General features: G+C 39.5%; 1 protein-coding gene across 1 annotated transcript in view; it reads left to right on the top strand.

Annotated features, from left to right (window-relative positions):
• ADGRG4 (adhesion G protein-coupled receptor G4) overlaps positions 1-15462 on the top strand; it is an 80433-nt gene that overhangs the window by 24313 nt on the left and 40658 nt on the right. Inside the window, exons 4-7 of the mRNA XM_037512802.1 lie at positions 4170-4264; positions 6332-6396; positions 13631-13779; positions 15171-15303. Coding sequence (XP_037368699.1) covers positions 4170-4264; positions 6332-6396; positions 13631-13779; positions 15171-15303 — 442 coding nt within the window. The remainder of the gene's footprint in view (positions 1-4169; positions 4265-6331; positions 6397-13630; positions 13780-15170; positions 15304-15462) is intronic.

Below are 15462 nucleotides of genomic sequence, written 5' to 3'. Positions count from 1 at the left end.
GAGCAGCGGGTGGCAGGAGAGGTCTGCGCGCCATGTGGGACCCTCCTCCGGTGGCCGGGGAGCAGCCGGGGATCGAACCGGCGCTGCAGAGGCTGCGGGCAGCTTCGCAACCCAGCGCTCAACCGCTGCGCCACCGGGGAGGCCCTCAATATGACATTTTAAAGCCTCCTTTCTACCCATCAGGAACCTCACCCCTTTCTCAGTGAGTGGATTCTATGGTCTTAGGTCTGACATGTTATCCAACACCAGAAAACACCAGAATATATTTTAGCCTGACTTTAAAAGTTTTTCTTATACAGGTCTCAGTCTTCTCCAGTCTCCACTTCTAACTAGCTAGGAATGTTTATCCATGGCCAGCGAGTATTTGGCTTCCATATTGTTCAAATTATGGATGTTCCTTCGGCTATTAACATTACAAAATTGAAATTTGATAGGCTAGACAAGAGAAAGAGGGAAATAAAAGGAGAAAAATCTGAAGTAGAAAAAAAGTCTTAGGAAGAAATAAATATTTTCTCAGTACAAATGATCTTGGGAGATAATGCTCACCTTGGCCATTGTTGCAAGTGGCAAGATTTCATCTCTTTTTATAGTTGAGCAGTATTCCATTGTGTATATATGCCATGTCTTCTTCTTTTTTTGTTTTTCATTAGATGTGATTTTCCACCTTCCTTTTTTTAAAAATAAGTTTTATTTTTATATTCCCCATACAATTGCAACCCCGATTTTGACCCCAATCCCTCCTACCCCCCCCCACCAAAGAGTGTGTCTGGTTCATAGTTGTTTGTTGATTTTGATTTTTTCCTTTCTTATTCTTTTTCCTGGTCCATATTTAGGTTTTCTAGATTCCTGTTATGAGTGAGACCATCCGGTATTTTTCTTTTTCTTTCTGGCTTATTTCGCTGAGCATGATCCCTTCCAGCGCCATCCATGTTGCTGCAAATTGCATGTGCTTATCTTTTTTGAATGCTGAGTAATATTCCATGGTATATATGTACCACATCTTCTTGATCCAGTCATCTATTTTTGGGCATTTGGGTTGTTTCCAAAGCTTAGCTATTGTAAATAGTGCTGCTATAAACATAGGGGTGCAGGTGCTCTTTGGAATTGATGTTTCTGTGTCCTTTGGGTAAATACCTAGGAGTGGAATTGCTGGATCATATGGAAGCTCTATGTTTAGTAGGTCCAGAAATCTCCACACAGCTCTCCATAGTGGTTGGACCAGTTTGCACTCCCACCAGCAGTGCAGAAGAGTTCCTTTTTCTCCACATCTTGGCCAACATTTGTTGTTGCTACTTTTTTTCATATGTGCCATTCTCACTGGTGTAAGATGGTATCTCATGGTAGTTTTGATTTGCATTTCCCTGATTACAACTGATGTTGAACATTTTTTCATATGCCTGTTGGCCATTTGCATTTCCTCTTTGGAGAAGTTTCTTTTTAGCTCTTCTGCCCATTTTTTGACAGGATTATTTTCTTTGTTGTTGTTGAGTCTCATCAGCTCATTGCAGATTTTTGTGATCAGTCCTTTATCATTTGTGTTGTGTGCAAAAATGTTCTCCCAGTCGGTGGGGTTTCTCTTTGTTTTTGTTATTATCTCTTTTGCTGTGATATGCCATGTCTTCTTAATCCATTCATCTACTGTTGGACGCTTAGGCTGTGTCCAAAATTTGGCTATTGTAAATAGAACTGCAATGAAGATAGAAGTGTTTATATCCCTTCAAGTGTTTTGGGGTGGATTTCCAGAGTGAGATTGCTAGGTTGTATGGTAGGTCTATTTTTAATAATTTGAGAAACTTCCATACTGATTTCCATAGGGGTGGGACCAGTCTACATTCTCACCAGTGTACAAGGTTCCCTTTTATCCATCCACACCCTCAACAACACTTGTGTTTCTGTTTTTTTGACCTGGGCCATTCTCACAGGAGTTAGATTATATCTCATTGTGATTTTGATTTGCATTTCCCTGATGGCAAGTGATGATGAACATTTTTTCATGTGCCTGTCGGGCATTTTGTGTATCTTCTTTGGAAAAGTGTCTATTTAGTTATTCTACCCATTTTTAAATTGGGCTATTTGTTTTCTTGTTGAGTTGTACGAATTCTTTGTAGATTTTGGATATTAGCCCTTTGTCAGATGCATGATGTGTGAATATTTTTTCCCATTATCATTTATAGGATAGTTTACTTTGTTGTGCAGAAACTTTTAATTTTAATTTTAGTCCAATTTTTTATTTTTGCTTTTGTTTCCCTTGCTGTTGGAGTCCAGTCCCAAATGCATCACTAAAAACAATGTTGCAGTGTTTTGCTTATATTTTTTCTCTATGTATTTTATGGTTGCAAGTCCTACAGCCAAGTCTTTAATACATTTTGAGTTAATTTTTGTATGTGGTGTGAGATAGTGGTCTGATTTCATCCTTTTGCCTGTGGTTCAGTTTTTCTAACATGACTTATTGAAAAGACTTTCCTTTTTCTTCGGCTCCTTTGTCATAGGTAAACTGTCCATGTAAGTGTGGGTTCATTTCTCAGCTCTCAATTCTATTTCATTGATCAATGTATCTATCTTTATTCCAATACCATATTGTTTTAATCACTATAGTTTTGAGTGTAATCTGATGTCTGGGATTGATACCGTCATTCTTTCTTGTCAGGATTGCTTTGGCTATTTTGGGGTCTTTTGTGGTTCCATATGCATTTCAGCAATTTTTCCTCTGTTTCTTTGAAGAATGCTGTTGAAATTGTGAAAGGATTTGCATTGAATCTGCATATTGCTTTGAGTAAGATGATTACTTTGATAATAGTAATTCTTGCAATCTATGTACAAGGAATTTCTTCTTCTTCTCCTTCTTCTCCTTCTTCTCCTTCTTCTCCTTCTCCTTCTTCTTCTTCTTCTCCTTCTCCTTCTTCTCCTTCTTCTCCTTCTTCTCCTTCTTCTCCTTCTTCTCCTTCTTCTCCTTCTTCTTCTTCTTCTTCTTCTTTTCTTCTTCTTCTTCTTCTTCTTCTTCTTCTTCTTCTTCTTCTTCTTCTTCTTCTTCTTCTTCTTCTTCTTCTTTCTTCTTCTTCTTTATAGTTAATGTTGTAAAGATCTTTTACTTCCTTTGTTAAGTTTATTCCTAGGTGTTTATTTATTTATTTATTTTTAAAAAGATTTATTTATTTATTTATACAAGCACTGGGTACAGTCAGAAGCACGGGAGGGTGAGAGAATTCACCAGAGCCAGAGCGGGGAGCAGAGCAGGCAGAAGGACCGAAGTACACTGCTGAGGGGAGCAGCGGGTGGCAGGAGAGGTCTGCGCACCATGCGGGACCCTCCTCCAGTGGCTGGGGAGCAGCCAGGGATCGAACCGGCGCTGCAGAGGCTGTGGGCAGCTTGGCAACCCAGCGCTCAACCGCTGCACCACCTGGGAGGCCCTATTCTTAGGTGTTTAATTCTTTTTGATGCAATTGTAAATGGGATTGTTTTCTTGATTTCTTTCTCTTCTAGTTCATTGTATGTTTTGTTTAACTTTTCAAAGAACGAGTTATTGGTTTCATTGATCTTTTGTGCTCTCTTTTCAGTTTAATTCATTTATTTCTGTTCTAATTTATATTATTTCCTTCCTTCTGTGGGTTTTGTTTTCATTTGCTGATGTTTTTCTAGGTTCTTAAGGTATAAAGTTATAATTTATTTGAGTTTTTTCTAGTTTGCTGATATGGGCCTATATTGCTATAACCTTCCCTTCTGGCTCTATCTTTGCTGCATCTCATAGGTTCTAATACCATGTATCTTTATTTTCATTAGTTTCCAATTATTCAAAAATTTCTTCTTTGATTTCCTTATTAACCCAAAAGTCATTCAGTAGCATGTGGTTTAGTCTCCATATATTTGAGCTTCTTCTTGTTTTCTTTCTGTGGTTGATTTCTATTTTCATGACATTGTGGTCAGTGAAGATACTTGAAATAATTTTAAACTTCATGAATTTATTGACACTTGTTTTGTGCCCCAGTGTCTTGGGAATGTTCCATATGTATAATAGTGCTACTTCTTGACCTTGGTGTTAAATTAAGCAAAGTTTAGCAATGTGACTTCATTGTTTGGTTTCTTTAAAGTAAAGAACATGTTTGACAAAATTTATGGAAGCTAAATTTCGTGAACTAAATAGATGAAATAAATCTATTTATTTTTAATTACAGTTTCCTTCTATGATATTAAAATGAGCTTCTCTGTCTTTGATGAAGAGTCAAGTATCCTTGTTACCAGTGTTCTAGAAGAATTTTCAGAAAATTGGGTAAAATGATCTTCTGATTATTTATGATACAGTAAGATATGTGAATGTATATATATATATGACAAAAACTGAGTAGATTAAAGCTAATCTTTACTTTTTTTCTACCTGGAATGTGTTCCACAGCTGCAAATCTATCCTCTCTATAAGAAACACTGTAATGATACATGCGGTCTCTCTTTCACAGTGCCAATGCTGAAAGCTTTTATGGAATGTTATTATTTTAATTTGTTTAGAACTGTACATTTTCCTTCACTGACACAAATTCCAAATCTTTGCCAAATTTTCTTATCTACGAAACTAGAAAAGCAGTGATAACAAAGTCTATGCCATTGTATTTAAGCATTTTTGTTTTCTTTAATTCTTTCCTCCCTCTTACACAACAAATATTTTATTTACCATTATACTTTCCTGATAATAAGACTAAAATATATGCTAAGATTAATACATACCAAAATCTGAAAGCCAGAAAGTAAATGTTCTCTCTAATACTACTCTTTGTGTTATCTTCTCTTAACAGTTTGAGGTTTAGTCTTTTAGACTTTTCTCTATAAAGATAATAATATTGATACATGTATATTATTTTATAGGAATAATCGGAATCAAAAATAATGCTGTTCTGTAACTTGTTCCCCCCTCCTCGCACACACATAACCATTTATCTTTGAGCATATTCATACTGGTCAATATAGATCTACCTCACACATTTGAACAGATGCCTAAGATTTTATTAGATGGTTATAATGTAGTGTTTTTTCTAAATTCAGGTGAACAATCTATCCATTGGTGGATACTTAGGTCGCTTCTATTTTTTTCCTTTATTTGGAAGCAATGCTCATAAAAAATGCCCTTGCAAAAAATTTGGGGGGGGGGGTTACTTCAACATTTCTATAAGATAAATTCCTAGATTGGAATTGATAGATCAAAAGATGTGAATATTTCACATTATTTATTTATTTATTTATTTATTATTTTTTAAAGATTTATTTATTTATGCATACAAGAGCTGCAGTATAGGCCAGAGATGTGGGGGGTGAGAGGATTCACCAGAGACAGAGTGGGAAAAAGAACAGGCAGACTGACTGAAGTACACTGCTGAGGGGAGCAGCGGGTGAGACAGGAGAGGTCTGCTGCACCATGTGGGTTGCTCCCTGGCTGGCTGGGGATCGAACTTCTGCTGCAGAGGCTGCGGATTTCTTCATAGTCCAGTGCTTAACCCCTTGCGCCACCAGAGAGGCCCCACATTTCACGTTTTAAATGTTATCACAAAGGGGCTGTCCAGATAGGAGAGAACTCGCACCCCCACCAACAGTTGTTGTTCATGTCTGTTTCCCCTTTCTCCCCATCAGCATTTATTTGCAAGTATAAATGATGTGATTACAAGTGCTTGAAAAGGGATGGGTGTATTTGTCCACTTAGGCTGCCATAATAAAATACCACAACCTAGGAGATTTAAACAATGGATATCTATTTTCTCACAATTTTGGAGGTTGGAGTTCTGAGATGAAGGTGTTTGTAAAATTGGTTTCTAGTGAAACCTCTCTCCTTGACTTGCAGGTGCCTCCTTCCCTCGTTATGGTCCTCAAATGGCCTTTTCTGCATCTGTAAATCTGTAAATGGGTAGAGGTAGTGGGGTGATAGAAGGATAGAGAGGGGGGAAGAGAGAGATAGAGAGAGAGAGAAGAGAGAGAGAGAGAGAGAGAGAGAGAGAGAGAGAGAGAGAGAGAGAGAGAGAGAGAATCTTGTTCTCTTATAAGGACACCTGTCCTATTTGGTTAAGGCTTCACCCCTATGAGCTCATTTAACTGTAATTACCTCCTTAGAGGGCCCATCTCAAAATACAGTCACATTGGGGATTTGGGCTTCAACATATGAATTTGGGGGTGGGGACACAATTCAGCCCATAAAGTAGGTAAAATGAAAATTTAAAAAACTGAGTGGAGCAGATGGAAATGTTGGAGCAACTGAAATAATGAATGCAGCTTAACGATGACATCATCTCAGGTAACTTTGCTGGGTTAAGGTAGAGGAGCGGAATACTAAAACTGATCTTTTTTTTGTCTTTTATAGTTGAATTCTATATTTCAGGACAGTGAATTTGCTCTTGCTAATTTGGCTGTTCAAATTAAAAGCAGGTATGCTAATGTCATTCACTGGGGTTTAAGGGCAGTTTGAGAACCTTCTGAGACTCTTCCTGTTTTGAGGGGATTTTCTTTTCTCCTTCTTTTCATTGAGGTAACTAACATTAGTTTACAACACTGTATAGGCTTCAGGTGTACAGTTTCTCACCTCAGCACCTATTTATCATACCATGTGCCTCTCCCAGATGCCCCAAATGTCCCCCAAATCCACCACCAGTTGGTTCACCACCATCCTGTTGGGTTTTTTTTTTTTTGTTTGTGCCATTGCTCTTGCCTGAGATGTAAGGGCTGCTGTGTTTTGAGTTGCATCTTCCCTTCTGGGTGTAGGTTATCTTCAGAATGAGGAAGAAATGTGTTTCATTGCTTTAGAGTATAAAGTCACTGGGAGAACAAATCAGAAGAACATAATAAGGGAAACAGCAGAAATCAACTGAGTTACGTCGAATGCTGTTTTCAGCTTAAAAATACCATGCTTCTGTGACTTAGAAAAAAAATCATCCCTTAAAAGGATGAGAGACTAAGGATGGCCATTGCTTAAGGATTTACAAAGCCTTTTATTTTTTGGACAATGCATTTTCAGGAATTAGAAATTCCAATGGGAACTTGAAGTTTTTATTTATTTATTTATTTATTTATTTATTATTTATTTATTTGGAACTTGAAGTGTTTAAAGTGAGGAATGCGGACAAGTTCAACACTGTTCAGGCTACAAATTTGGTGAGGTGATGGTGGTAAATTTGGCGGGCACTGAGCAGTATCAAGGAGACCATGACAAGGGCAATGGGTCATCTAAGAAATATTTCCTCTGCTCTTACCCTGCGCATATCCTAGTCTTGTGTTAAAGAAATGTCCAGAAGAATCTCTTTGAAAAATAAGTATGACTCTGGTGTTCCATGGTAAATTGATTTTTAAAATATTAAATGTGACTATCTTCCATATCTTGAGATTTTGTTTTCTCTTACACATTCAGATAAATAGGTTCCAGAACGTTCATAGGAAGTAATAGGAATAAATCCATGTAAGTCATTAAAATAGTGAATGTCTGGAGTATACAACATTCTTTAAAAATTGTGTTTACTATTTTTCCTTATTACAAAAGTAATGTGTGGCCATTATAAAGTCTTAAGGGTTTGTAGGAATATATAACACAGATAGCAAAAATGCCCAGAAACCTGCCTTCCTTCACCTTGTCCCAGAACTTTTGTTAATAGCTTATTTTATATATTCTTCTAGATTTGTTGCTATGCATTTATAAAGAGAATGGGCTCTTACTCTACAAGCTATTTTACAACTTTCTTTTCTTTCTTTAGAATACATCATGTACATCTTTTCAGGCCAATGCATACAGATTTGGCTTATTCATTTTAACGACTGCATAAAATTCTTTTGTGGGGGTGTGTATGGTTTATTCATCCAATTACCTAGTGATGGATGGCTCAGTTACTTACACCTTTGTACCTATAGTTTTTATGTACCCTTGCTGGTATTTTTCTGGGTTAGATTGTTGGAGGTGGGATTGTGCAGTCAAAGACTTACCACCATTTTGATATGTAAATAATGACCAAGCTCTTTTGAAGAATCTCCTAGGAGCTCTAATATTACCTGATGGTTTCATTCATTTGTAGAAAATAAATAACCAGAGAAAACAAATTGGCAAAAAAAAAACGAGAATAATTTTTAGACTCTGGAAAAAATATACTTGTTATCAAAAGGAATGAGGGTAGGGAGGAGGGTGTAGGGGAGGGGATGTGACAGGATTGTGGCACTGGAGGCTTGGTGGAGGGTGAGTGGGGCATGTGTACAAATGGAGGAGTGAATATGTTCTCTCTAAATTATATAGTTATGTAAACAATTGGCAATCAATAAAATTTGAGAGGAGAAAAAAAAAGAAATCTAAAAGCCAAGATTGATAATGATTCTAAGGCCCGAACACTATGGCTATATTACTTTTATATAATAATTTTAGTAATGAGTGACCAAAAGGTCACTGTCTCTTCCAGCTAAAAGAAAAGAAAAATGTAAAACTCAAACAGTATGTACTAAAAACTTCCATGGCCTCCCAGATTTGGAAATGTCTATTTAAATTATAAAGGTTTTATTTTGTGGTATAAATGATCTCATTTATATTTATTTATTTATCTTTGGGTTGTTTACGTGTCTATATTACTTTGGGGTTAAGTTTTTACTCCTTCATATATTTACATGCTTTGAAAAGTTAAGGTATAGGCTAGAGAAATTACTTGGAATTACACATCCAACTAAAAACTGGTATCTCAAATATGCAAGGACCTTTAAAAGTTTCATAAGACAAAAATAATCTAATTAGAACATGGGCAAAAGATATGAGGAGCATTTTACTGAAGAATATATATCTTTGACAAATAAACACATACAAAGATCCTCACCATGAACCATTGCTGTAATGTAAATAAAAACTATCAGAAAGGCTAAAGTAAAAATAGTGACAAAACCAAATGCTGATGAGGATAAGAAGTAATTTGCACACACATAAATTGCTGGTGGGAGTGTAAAATGATATAGCCCACTTTGGAGAATGGCTGATTTTCCTTAAAAAAAAAAACAGTCAAAAAGCATAATCATGCAACTAACATACACCCTAGCCACTGTGCTCCTGGTCATTTATCCTAAAAAAAAAAAAAAAAGAAAAAAAAAAGAAATTCCAGTTGGGGGATTCTACTGTTCTGTTCTTGGATTTGTTGCTCCCTGACCTTGTGTCTCCATGTGTTTGCTGCTATATTTCATTTTTCTATAATTTTGTGATGCTTTTTTTCACAGAGAAACTCCTGAGGAAGAAATAAACAAGCAAGGAGATTTTGTAAGTAATTTTGCAAAACAAACCTGCTCGTAACCCATCATTTACCTGATTAGATTTCAGTAAATAACTTCCACCCGCATGTACGTTATCAGGCAAAGCTCAATTCTGATAATTAGGGGTCAAATTACAATATTTTCTTTGGGGTCTGCACAAGAACCTATCAAGAAGCTCATTCTCTGCCTTTATTTTTTTTTCTTTTTCTTTTTTGAGGTACCATTGTGTTAAGGCATGACAAAGGGGCCCCCAGCAACCCCAAACTGTTAAGGGGTGCATGCTGTAACAGGGATTCTGCCATCTGCTGCACAAAGACAAAAGAAGCAGACTTTTAGTGTGATAGAATTATTGTGTGTATGTATACATACATACATACATACACATACATATGGAGGGGGGAGGGAGAGACACAGAAAGAGACAGAGAGAGAAGAAAGGCTATTCCTAATAATAGTTTCCCAATAAAACCCGCAAAATTGTCTCTCCCCTCATGGACAAATGTCCAGCCAAACAAGATCAGTCTGAAGCAGACCCACAAACTTGGCACAAGTCTAAGGCACCTTCTGGCAGGGAACAGTGAGAAAGTGGTAAGGCAGGTTCCAGAAAGCTAGGACAAAAGGAGAAAATGCAAAATCAAAGTCCAAATCAAGAACAGGGTCTCTGCCAAGGGCTAGGAGCTGCCTCTCCGCGTGTCTCCCATCTGCCTGTCTCTTTCATGTGTCTCTACATGTCTTTCCTGCACATGTCTCCTTCCAAGTCCCACAGAGTTCCTGGGTGCAAGTCAAAGCCGGAGAAGCAAGAGTCCTCCAAAGGACGCACCTGCCTTCCATGCAGTATAGCACCTGATTACTCGGCTCCACCCCTAGTTCCCCTGATCAAGAAGTCCATTTCATGGCACACTGGGGCCTGTAAAACAAGGTGGTTACGTACAAGTGGGGATGGGGAAAATGGCACCTCCCCGTCATGGAGGTGCCTCTGTACAACTGCATTATAACATTATATATAAATTTCAGGCTTTCATTGTTGAAAATCAGCATGTGTGTCTACTACAGTAATGTCATCTCTAAAGGTTCAGATCTATCTTTCGCCAAACCACGGTCCCCTTTTAAACCATTTACTCTCTGTTTTTCTGAACGACTTAGCAGTGTTTTGAGGCACATTTTGTGGGCTATGGAAATGTGGAATGACTTGGGGATTGTAAATGGTAAATGGAAAGTCTTGCTCGTAGACATCTTGCAAAACACCCTGGCTCTTCCAAGAGTGACACATTGCTTGCAAGACTGGCATTCACATAATAAATATATCCTCTATTTGTACAGATTTGAAATCAGAGTAAGACAAGCTTGCTTCCCATCATCCTGGCCCCAATTCTCAGTATTTATTCCAGTGCTTTAAAGTTTTAATTTTTGATTTGGAAATGATTAGTAAGCACAGAAATTTTAAGGTATTTTATGAGCTAAATCTTTTGGCTATACAAAATACAATCAAATCTATAATATTTTGCAAGTTATCTGTTGTCATTTAAGAAGCTTCTGGTAAATAGTTGAGGCAGAATTTTTAAATTCTAGCCCTTGAGATAACATGACATGATTTAAATTCTTCTCAAACAATAGGGGTAAAGACCTTTTGGCAATAATGTGGTTTTCAGAGGCAAGCCTGCTTTGGAATCCCTGGGCAACTCCATTAACCTGTCTGTGCCTGCTTCCTCATCTGTTAAATGGCAATAACAACAGCGCCGCTCTGCACAGGGCTTATGACAAGGTGGAGTGGGCTAATGTATGGGAATTGCTTAGCACAGGGTAGAAGGCATAGAAATGCTTGGAAGTGTTTATAGTTGTTAGAATCCAGATCCAGAAGACTCATTTTCTGTCATTCTTTAGCAGTGTGATGCTGGGTGGATCATTTAACTTCATGAGACTTAGCTTCCTCATCTAGAAAATGGGAGGGTAATTCTTTTGTTGTCCTACAGGGTTGGTGGGAGAACTACCAGCATTGATGTTTTCAAGGTGATCTGCAGATAGTAATGGGTTACGCAAATGGAAAGTATAATTATGCTTGTTTTTGTTAACAATAACTCCTGTACTTGATTGGGACATTTGTTTAAATATTTTTGTGATTATAATTCTTTTCTTTTGCATTATTTGAAACAGAAAGAAGGGCAAGGAATGGCTATAATTTCCCGGGTACTACACAGGTAGGAGCTGAGTTTATTCATAGCTGGTACATTTGGTTCTGATTTTCCTTCCATTTAATTCTGTATGTGCAGCCTGTTGGTCAGAGTTGTCAGAAGGAGATCAAAGTACTGGTGGTTATTTTACAGATGCTGTAATTGGGCTCTTGCCTTCATGAAATAAGTTGTTTCAGTTGGTCACGGCACAGCCTAGCAGCCTGCCTGCTGCCTCTTTGTAGTGAAGAGAAAATGGGGTCCAAAGTGGTCATAATTTGGGGATGGGGGAATAAAGTGTTTGTTGTCATCAAAAAAGTTCACAAAATACTGAGCAGGGAAATTGAGAACAACACCTTGGAAAGCAGCCTGGGTCTTGTTCAGACTCACGGTCCAGCTCCTCCCAATCATCAACTACTGTTGGCCAGACTGAGGAAGGTCATGGAGGACATAGAGCCAAAGAAGGGCTGGTGGGAAGGCCCCTGGAATGTTCAGGGTGCTAAGGGTCTCTCACAGCAAGAGGAAAGGCAGAAGAAAGAAGAATCCTCTCAAGACTGGAAAGCTGAGAGCTGAGAAGAGCTGGGCTGCGAATGGACTGGGTAGCAGGAGCAGAGATGTCACCAATGCGGGTGACTGGGGCGAGGTGGGGGGAGGCATGGCTCGGCCGGGACAGAGAGAGAAATGTGGAGTGAATGCAGGTGCATCTCACCTTTAACAGCGGACAGGACCCCTGAGAATGATGTATCAAAAAGATGTATCAACAAATGCCAACAGGGAAATGGTATAGATAAGTTTGGGGATCTGTTATGTGCTCCGTCTTAGAATATTAGAGGAACTTAAAATGTTTGAGGACCTTGCTACAGAGGTTGAGGTCAAGGACTACCTTATTCTCTCATAATATATCCTTTAGTGGCCAGAATATTTAGAAATGGAATACTATGTGATTATGACCTTGGGAAACACCATCTCCAAGACTCTGTTTTCTCATCTGTAGGATGGGGATGATAATAGCACTACCCCCAGAAGGTTGCTGCAATGTTAACATGAACCAAAGCATTGGAACAAGAGTGCTACAAATGTTGCTCATGGTCATTATCATTACCACTATTGCAGAGATAAACCTTTTGCAGAACACATCTTTTTTTTTTTTTAAAGATTTATTTATTTATGCATACAAGACCTAGGGTGTAGGCCAGAGGTGCAGGGAGGGAGAGGGTTCACTGTAGACAGAGTGGGGAGCAAAACAGGCAGATTGACTGAGATACACTGCTGAGGGGAGCAGCGGGCGAGACAGGAGATGTCTGCTGCGCCATGTGGGTCACCTCCCTGGCTGGGGATGGAACTCGAGCTGCAGTAGCTGCAGATAGCTTCATAGTACTGCGTCTTAACCCCTTGCGCCACCAGGGAGGCCCCTGCAGAACACATATATTTTTTTAAAGATTTATTTATTTATGCATACAAGAACTGGGGTACAGGCCAGATGCGCAGGAGGATGAGAGGATTCACCAGAGACAGAGAGGGGAACAGAACAGGCAGACTGAAGAAATATACTGCTGAGGGGAGCAGCGGGCGAGACAGGAGAGGCCTGCTTCGCCATGTGGGACCCTCGCCTGCTGGCTGAGATTGAACCGGCGCTGCAGAGGCTGCGGACAGTTTCACAGCGTGGTGCTCTACCACCTGCGCCACTAGGGGTGGCCCAGAACACATCTTTATAAACAAGTTGAGCATGGGTCTACTTGCCTTGCTTCAGTAATGATGGATAAACCGGAAACTGGAAGGATGAAAGGGTTTCTTTGAAGTAATAAATTCTTAGTATTTTTTCTCCATTGATTATCACAAACTTTTGGAGAAATCGCAAGGCTAGTCAATTTCAACCCAGTGCAAAGGTTGCTGACCATTCTTTTGAAAATAGGTTTTGACTTGTTTGTCTTGGATACAAGAAAATTTATCACAAGATTTTGACATGTGTCTTCCATCATTTCTTAAGATTTGCCGTTAATAGCTAAATAGGTTAAATCGGTTTTGACTTGTCTTGGATACAAGAAAATTTATCACAAGATTTTGATATGTTGCCTTCCATCAATTTCTTAAGATATGTCATTAAATAGCTATAAAATGCTTGCTATTTTTGGATTACCAATTAAGTCATCTGTGCAGAATTTCAGCACCACAGGCCAAGTTGCACTCTGTTGATATAACTGCAAAATCTGGCTCTTTTTCTGCTTTGCATTTCAGGTGTGTTTGTCAGGTCATCATTAAGGCCAACTCTTCTTTACCATCCACCGAATTGATTAGCAAGATCAAAAGTAAAATACATGGCAACTTCACACAAGATCAACTGACATTATCAATAAGGTCTGAACACGTCGCAGTTGAAAAACTCGGTAAATGGTGGTGGTGGGGGTGCCGGTATTTCCATATGAGTTCTCTCCCCTGAGTATAAAGCTCATGGTGCAAACATACTTATGGGGTCCTGAGTTCACAGGGGAGAGAGGTTGTCTTCACCTTGCTTTCCACATCCTCAGTGCCCACTTGCTCTGACACCTTAAAGAGTTCATAAAAATCAGTACCCCGGGGGTTATCAGAGATCCCAGCTCAGCTCTGGAGTGGGAGAACGTTCTCTCTTGCATAAATACCCAGAGACCTGGAGAGCTTCCTCATTACACACCAGAGACCTGGAGAGCTTCCTCATTACACAGAATAGCTGCCCAATGGGTCGGTGCTAATTTATTGATTGATTTGCTCAGTCTGTTCCTCTTAGAAAGTGATTGCGGAACAGTCCAGAATCTCTCTTGTGGACATTGTCTGCTCCCATCAGCAAGGTTTCAGTGGTAAAGGAGAGTCGCATCAGTTCCCCTCCCTCCCATTGCTGCCAATTTTCTTTCTTGTCCCAGAAGAGTGAGGTCAAAATTCTCTGAGCTAACAAAGATAACACATGAGACATTAGAAGGCCCAGCCTTGGCAACAGGTGAGTTAAATGGCAGATGGCAGGCAGTGAGAGTAAAAGGGTGAGCGTGAGAGGAAAGGAACGAAAGTGTGGAGGCCCCAGGCAGAGGCCACCACTCAAATGACAATAATGATCACTTCCTGAGAGTGAGAGCAAGGTAGGTGTCATCTTCATTCAGAGAGGAGACTGGAATGGCAGGGCCACTCTGTCAACACCTGAGGACGTGATCTCCACAATCAGGCACTTAACCCCAGTGCATGGTAAAAACTTAACATGCGAATCTGGCCCAGGTCCCATCTCCTTTCTTGTGGCAACACTTGGCAGCCAGACCTCGGCCTCAGCACCAACATCAGAACGGAAGTCCCCTGACCCTGTGGGTGATGGCAGATGTGTTGAGTTGACTAAAGCCAATTCCACCCGACTCCAAGAAGTACAAACCATTCAGAAAGAGAAGTCAGGAAAGCCACATCTTCACAGCGTGAACCTCAGAGGAGGCAATCGCAGTGGAGACTCTGGGTTTTTACTCTACACCCCAGTGGGCTTCAGTTTTTCGTGATGTATGTATATCATTTTGAAAAACAAAAACAAAAGCAAAAAAACTGTCCTGTCAGCTGGTGGTTTGCATGAACAGGACTAAATGTGAGGTTGTCCTGGGAGACTTAAAGAAAAAAGACTCCATTTAATGCTCTTTTTAGTGAAGCCTGGCAGAAAAAGTTTCCTCTCGCTGGTATTTATGTGTAGGGTAATAAATGATGGGTCATAATGGATGTTCTTGACACCTTTAAGTGCCTTTTGCCCTTTAAAAGGTGCGTACATTTTTCTCTATAGAGCCAGGAAAGTGCAAAGCCGATGAAACAGCCTCTAAATACAAAGGGACGTATAAATGGCTCTTAACCAACCCCACCGAGACTGCCCAAACCAGATGCATAAAAAATGAGGATGGAAATGCTACGAGGACCTGGTATGTCCGGCCAACTTCTAATTGCTAGCTCACACACCCACAGACCTGCTGCACTGGCATGTTCCCATGTCTGCACAGGCCCCTCCTTCCACCTGTCTGGCTGTCTTTCTTTAACCTTCAGACCTACTTAAATATACACATGCAACATAAATAATATGC

Source organism: Talpa occidentalis, unplaced genomic scaffold (assembly GCF_014898055.3).
Source record: "Talpa occidentalis isolate TD23 unplaced genomic scaffold, MPIMG_talOcc4v2.1 talOcc4.15, whole genome shotgun sequence".
Classification (NCBI taxonomy): domain Eukaryota; kingdom Metazoa; phylum Chordata; class Mammalia; order Eulipotyphla; family Talpidae; genus Talpa; species Talpa occidentalis.
This window is presented reverse-complemented; position numbering and strand designations above follow the sequence as displayed.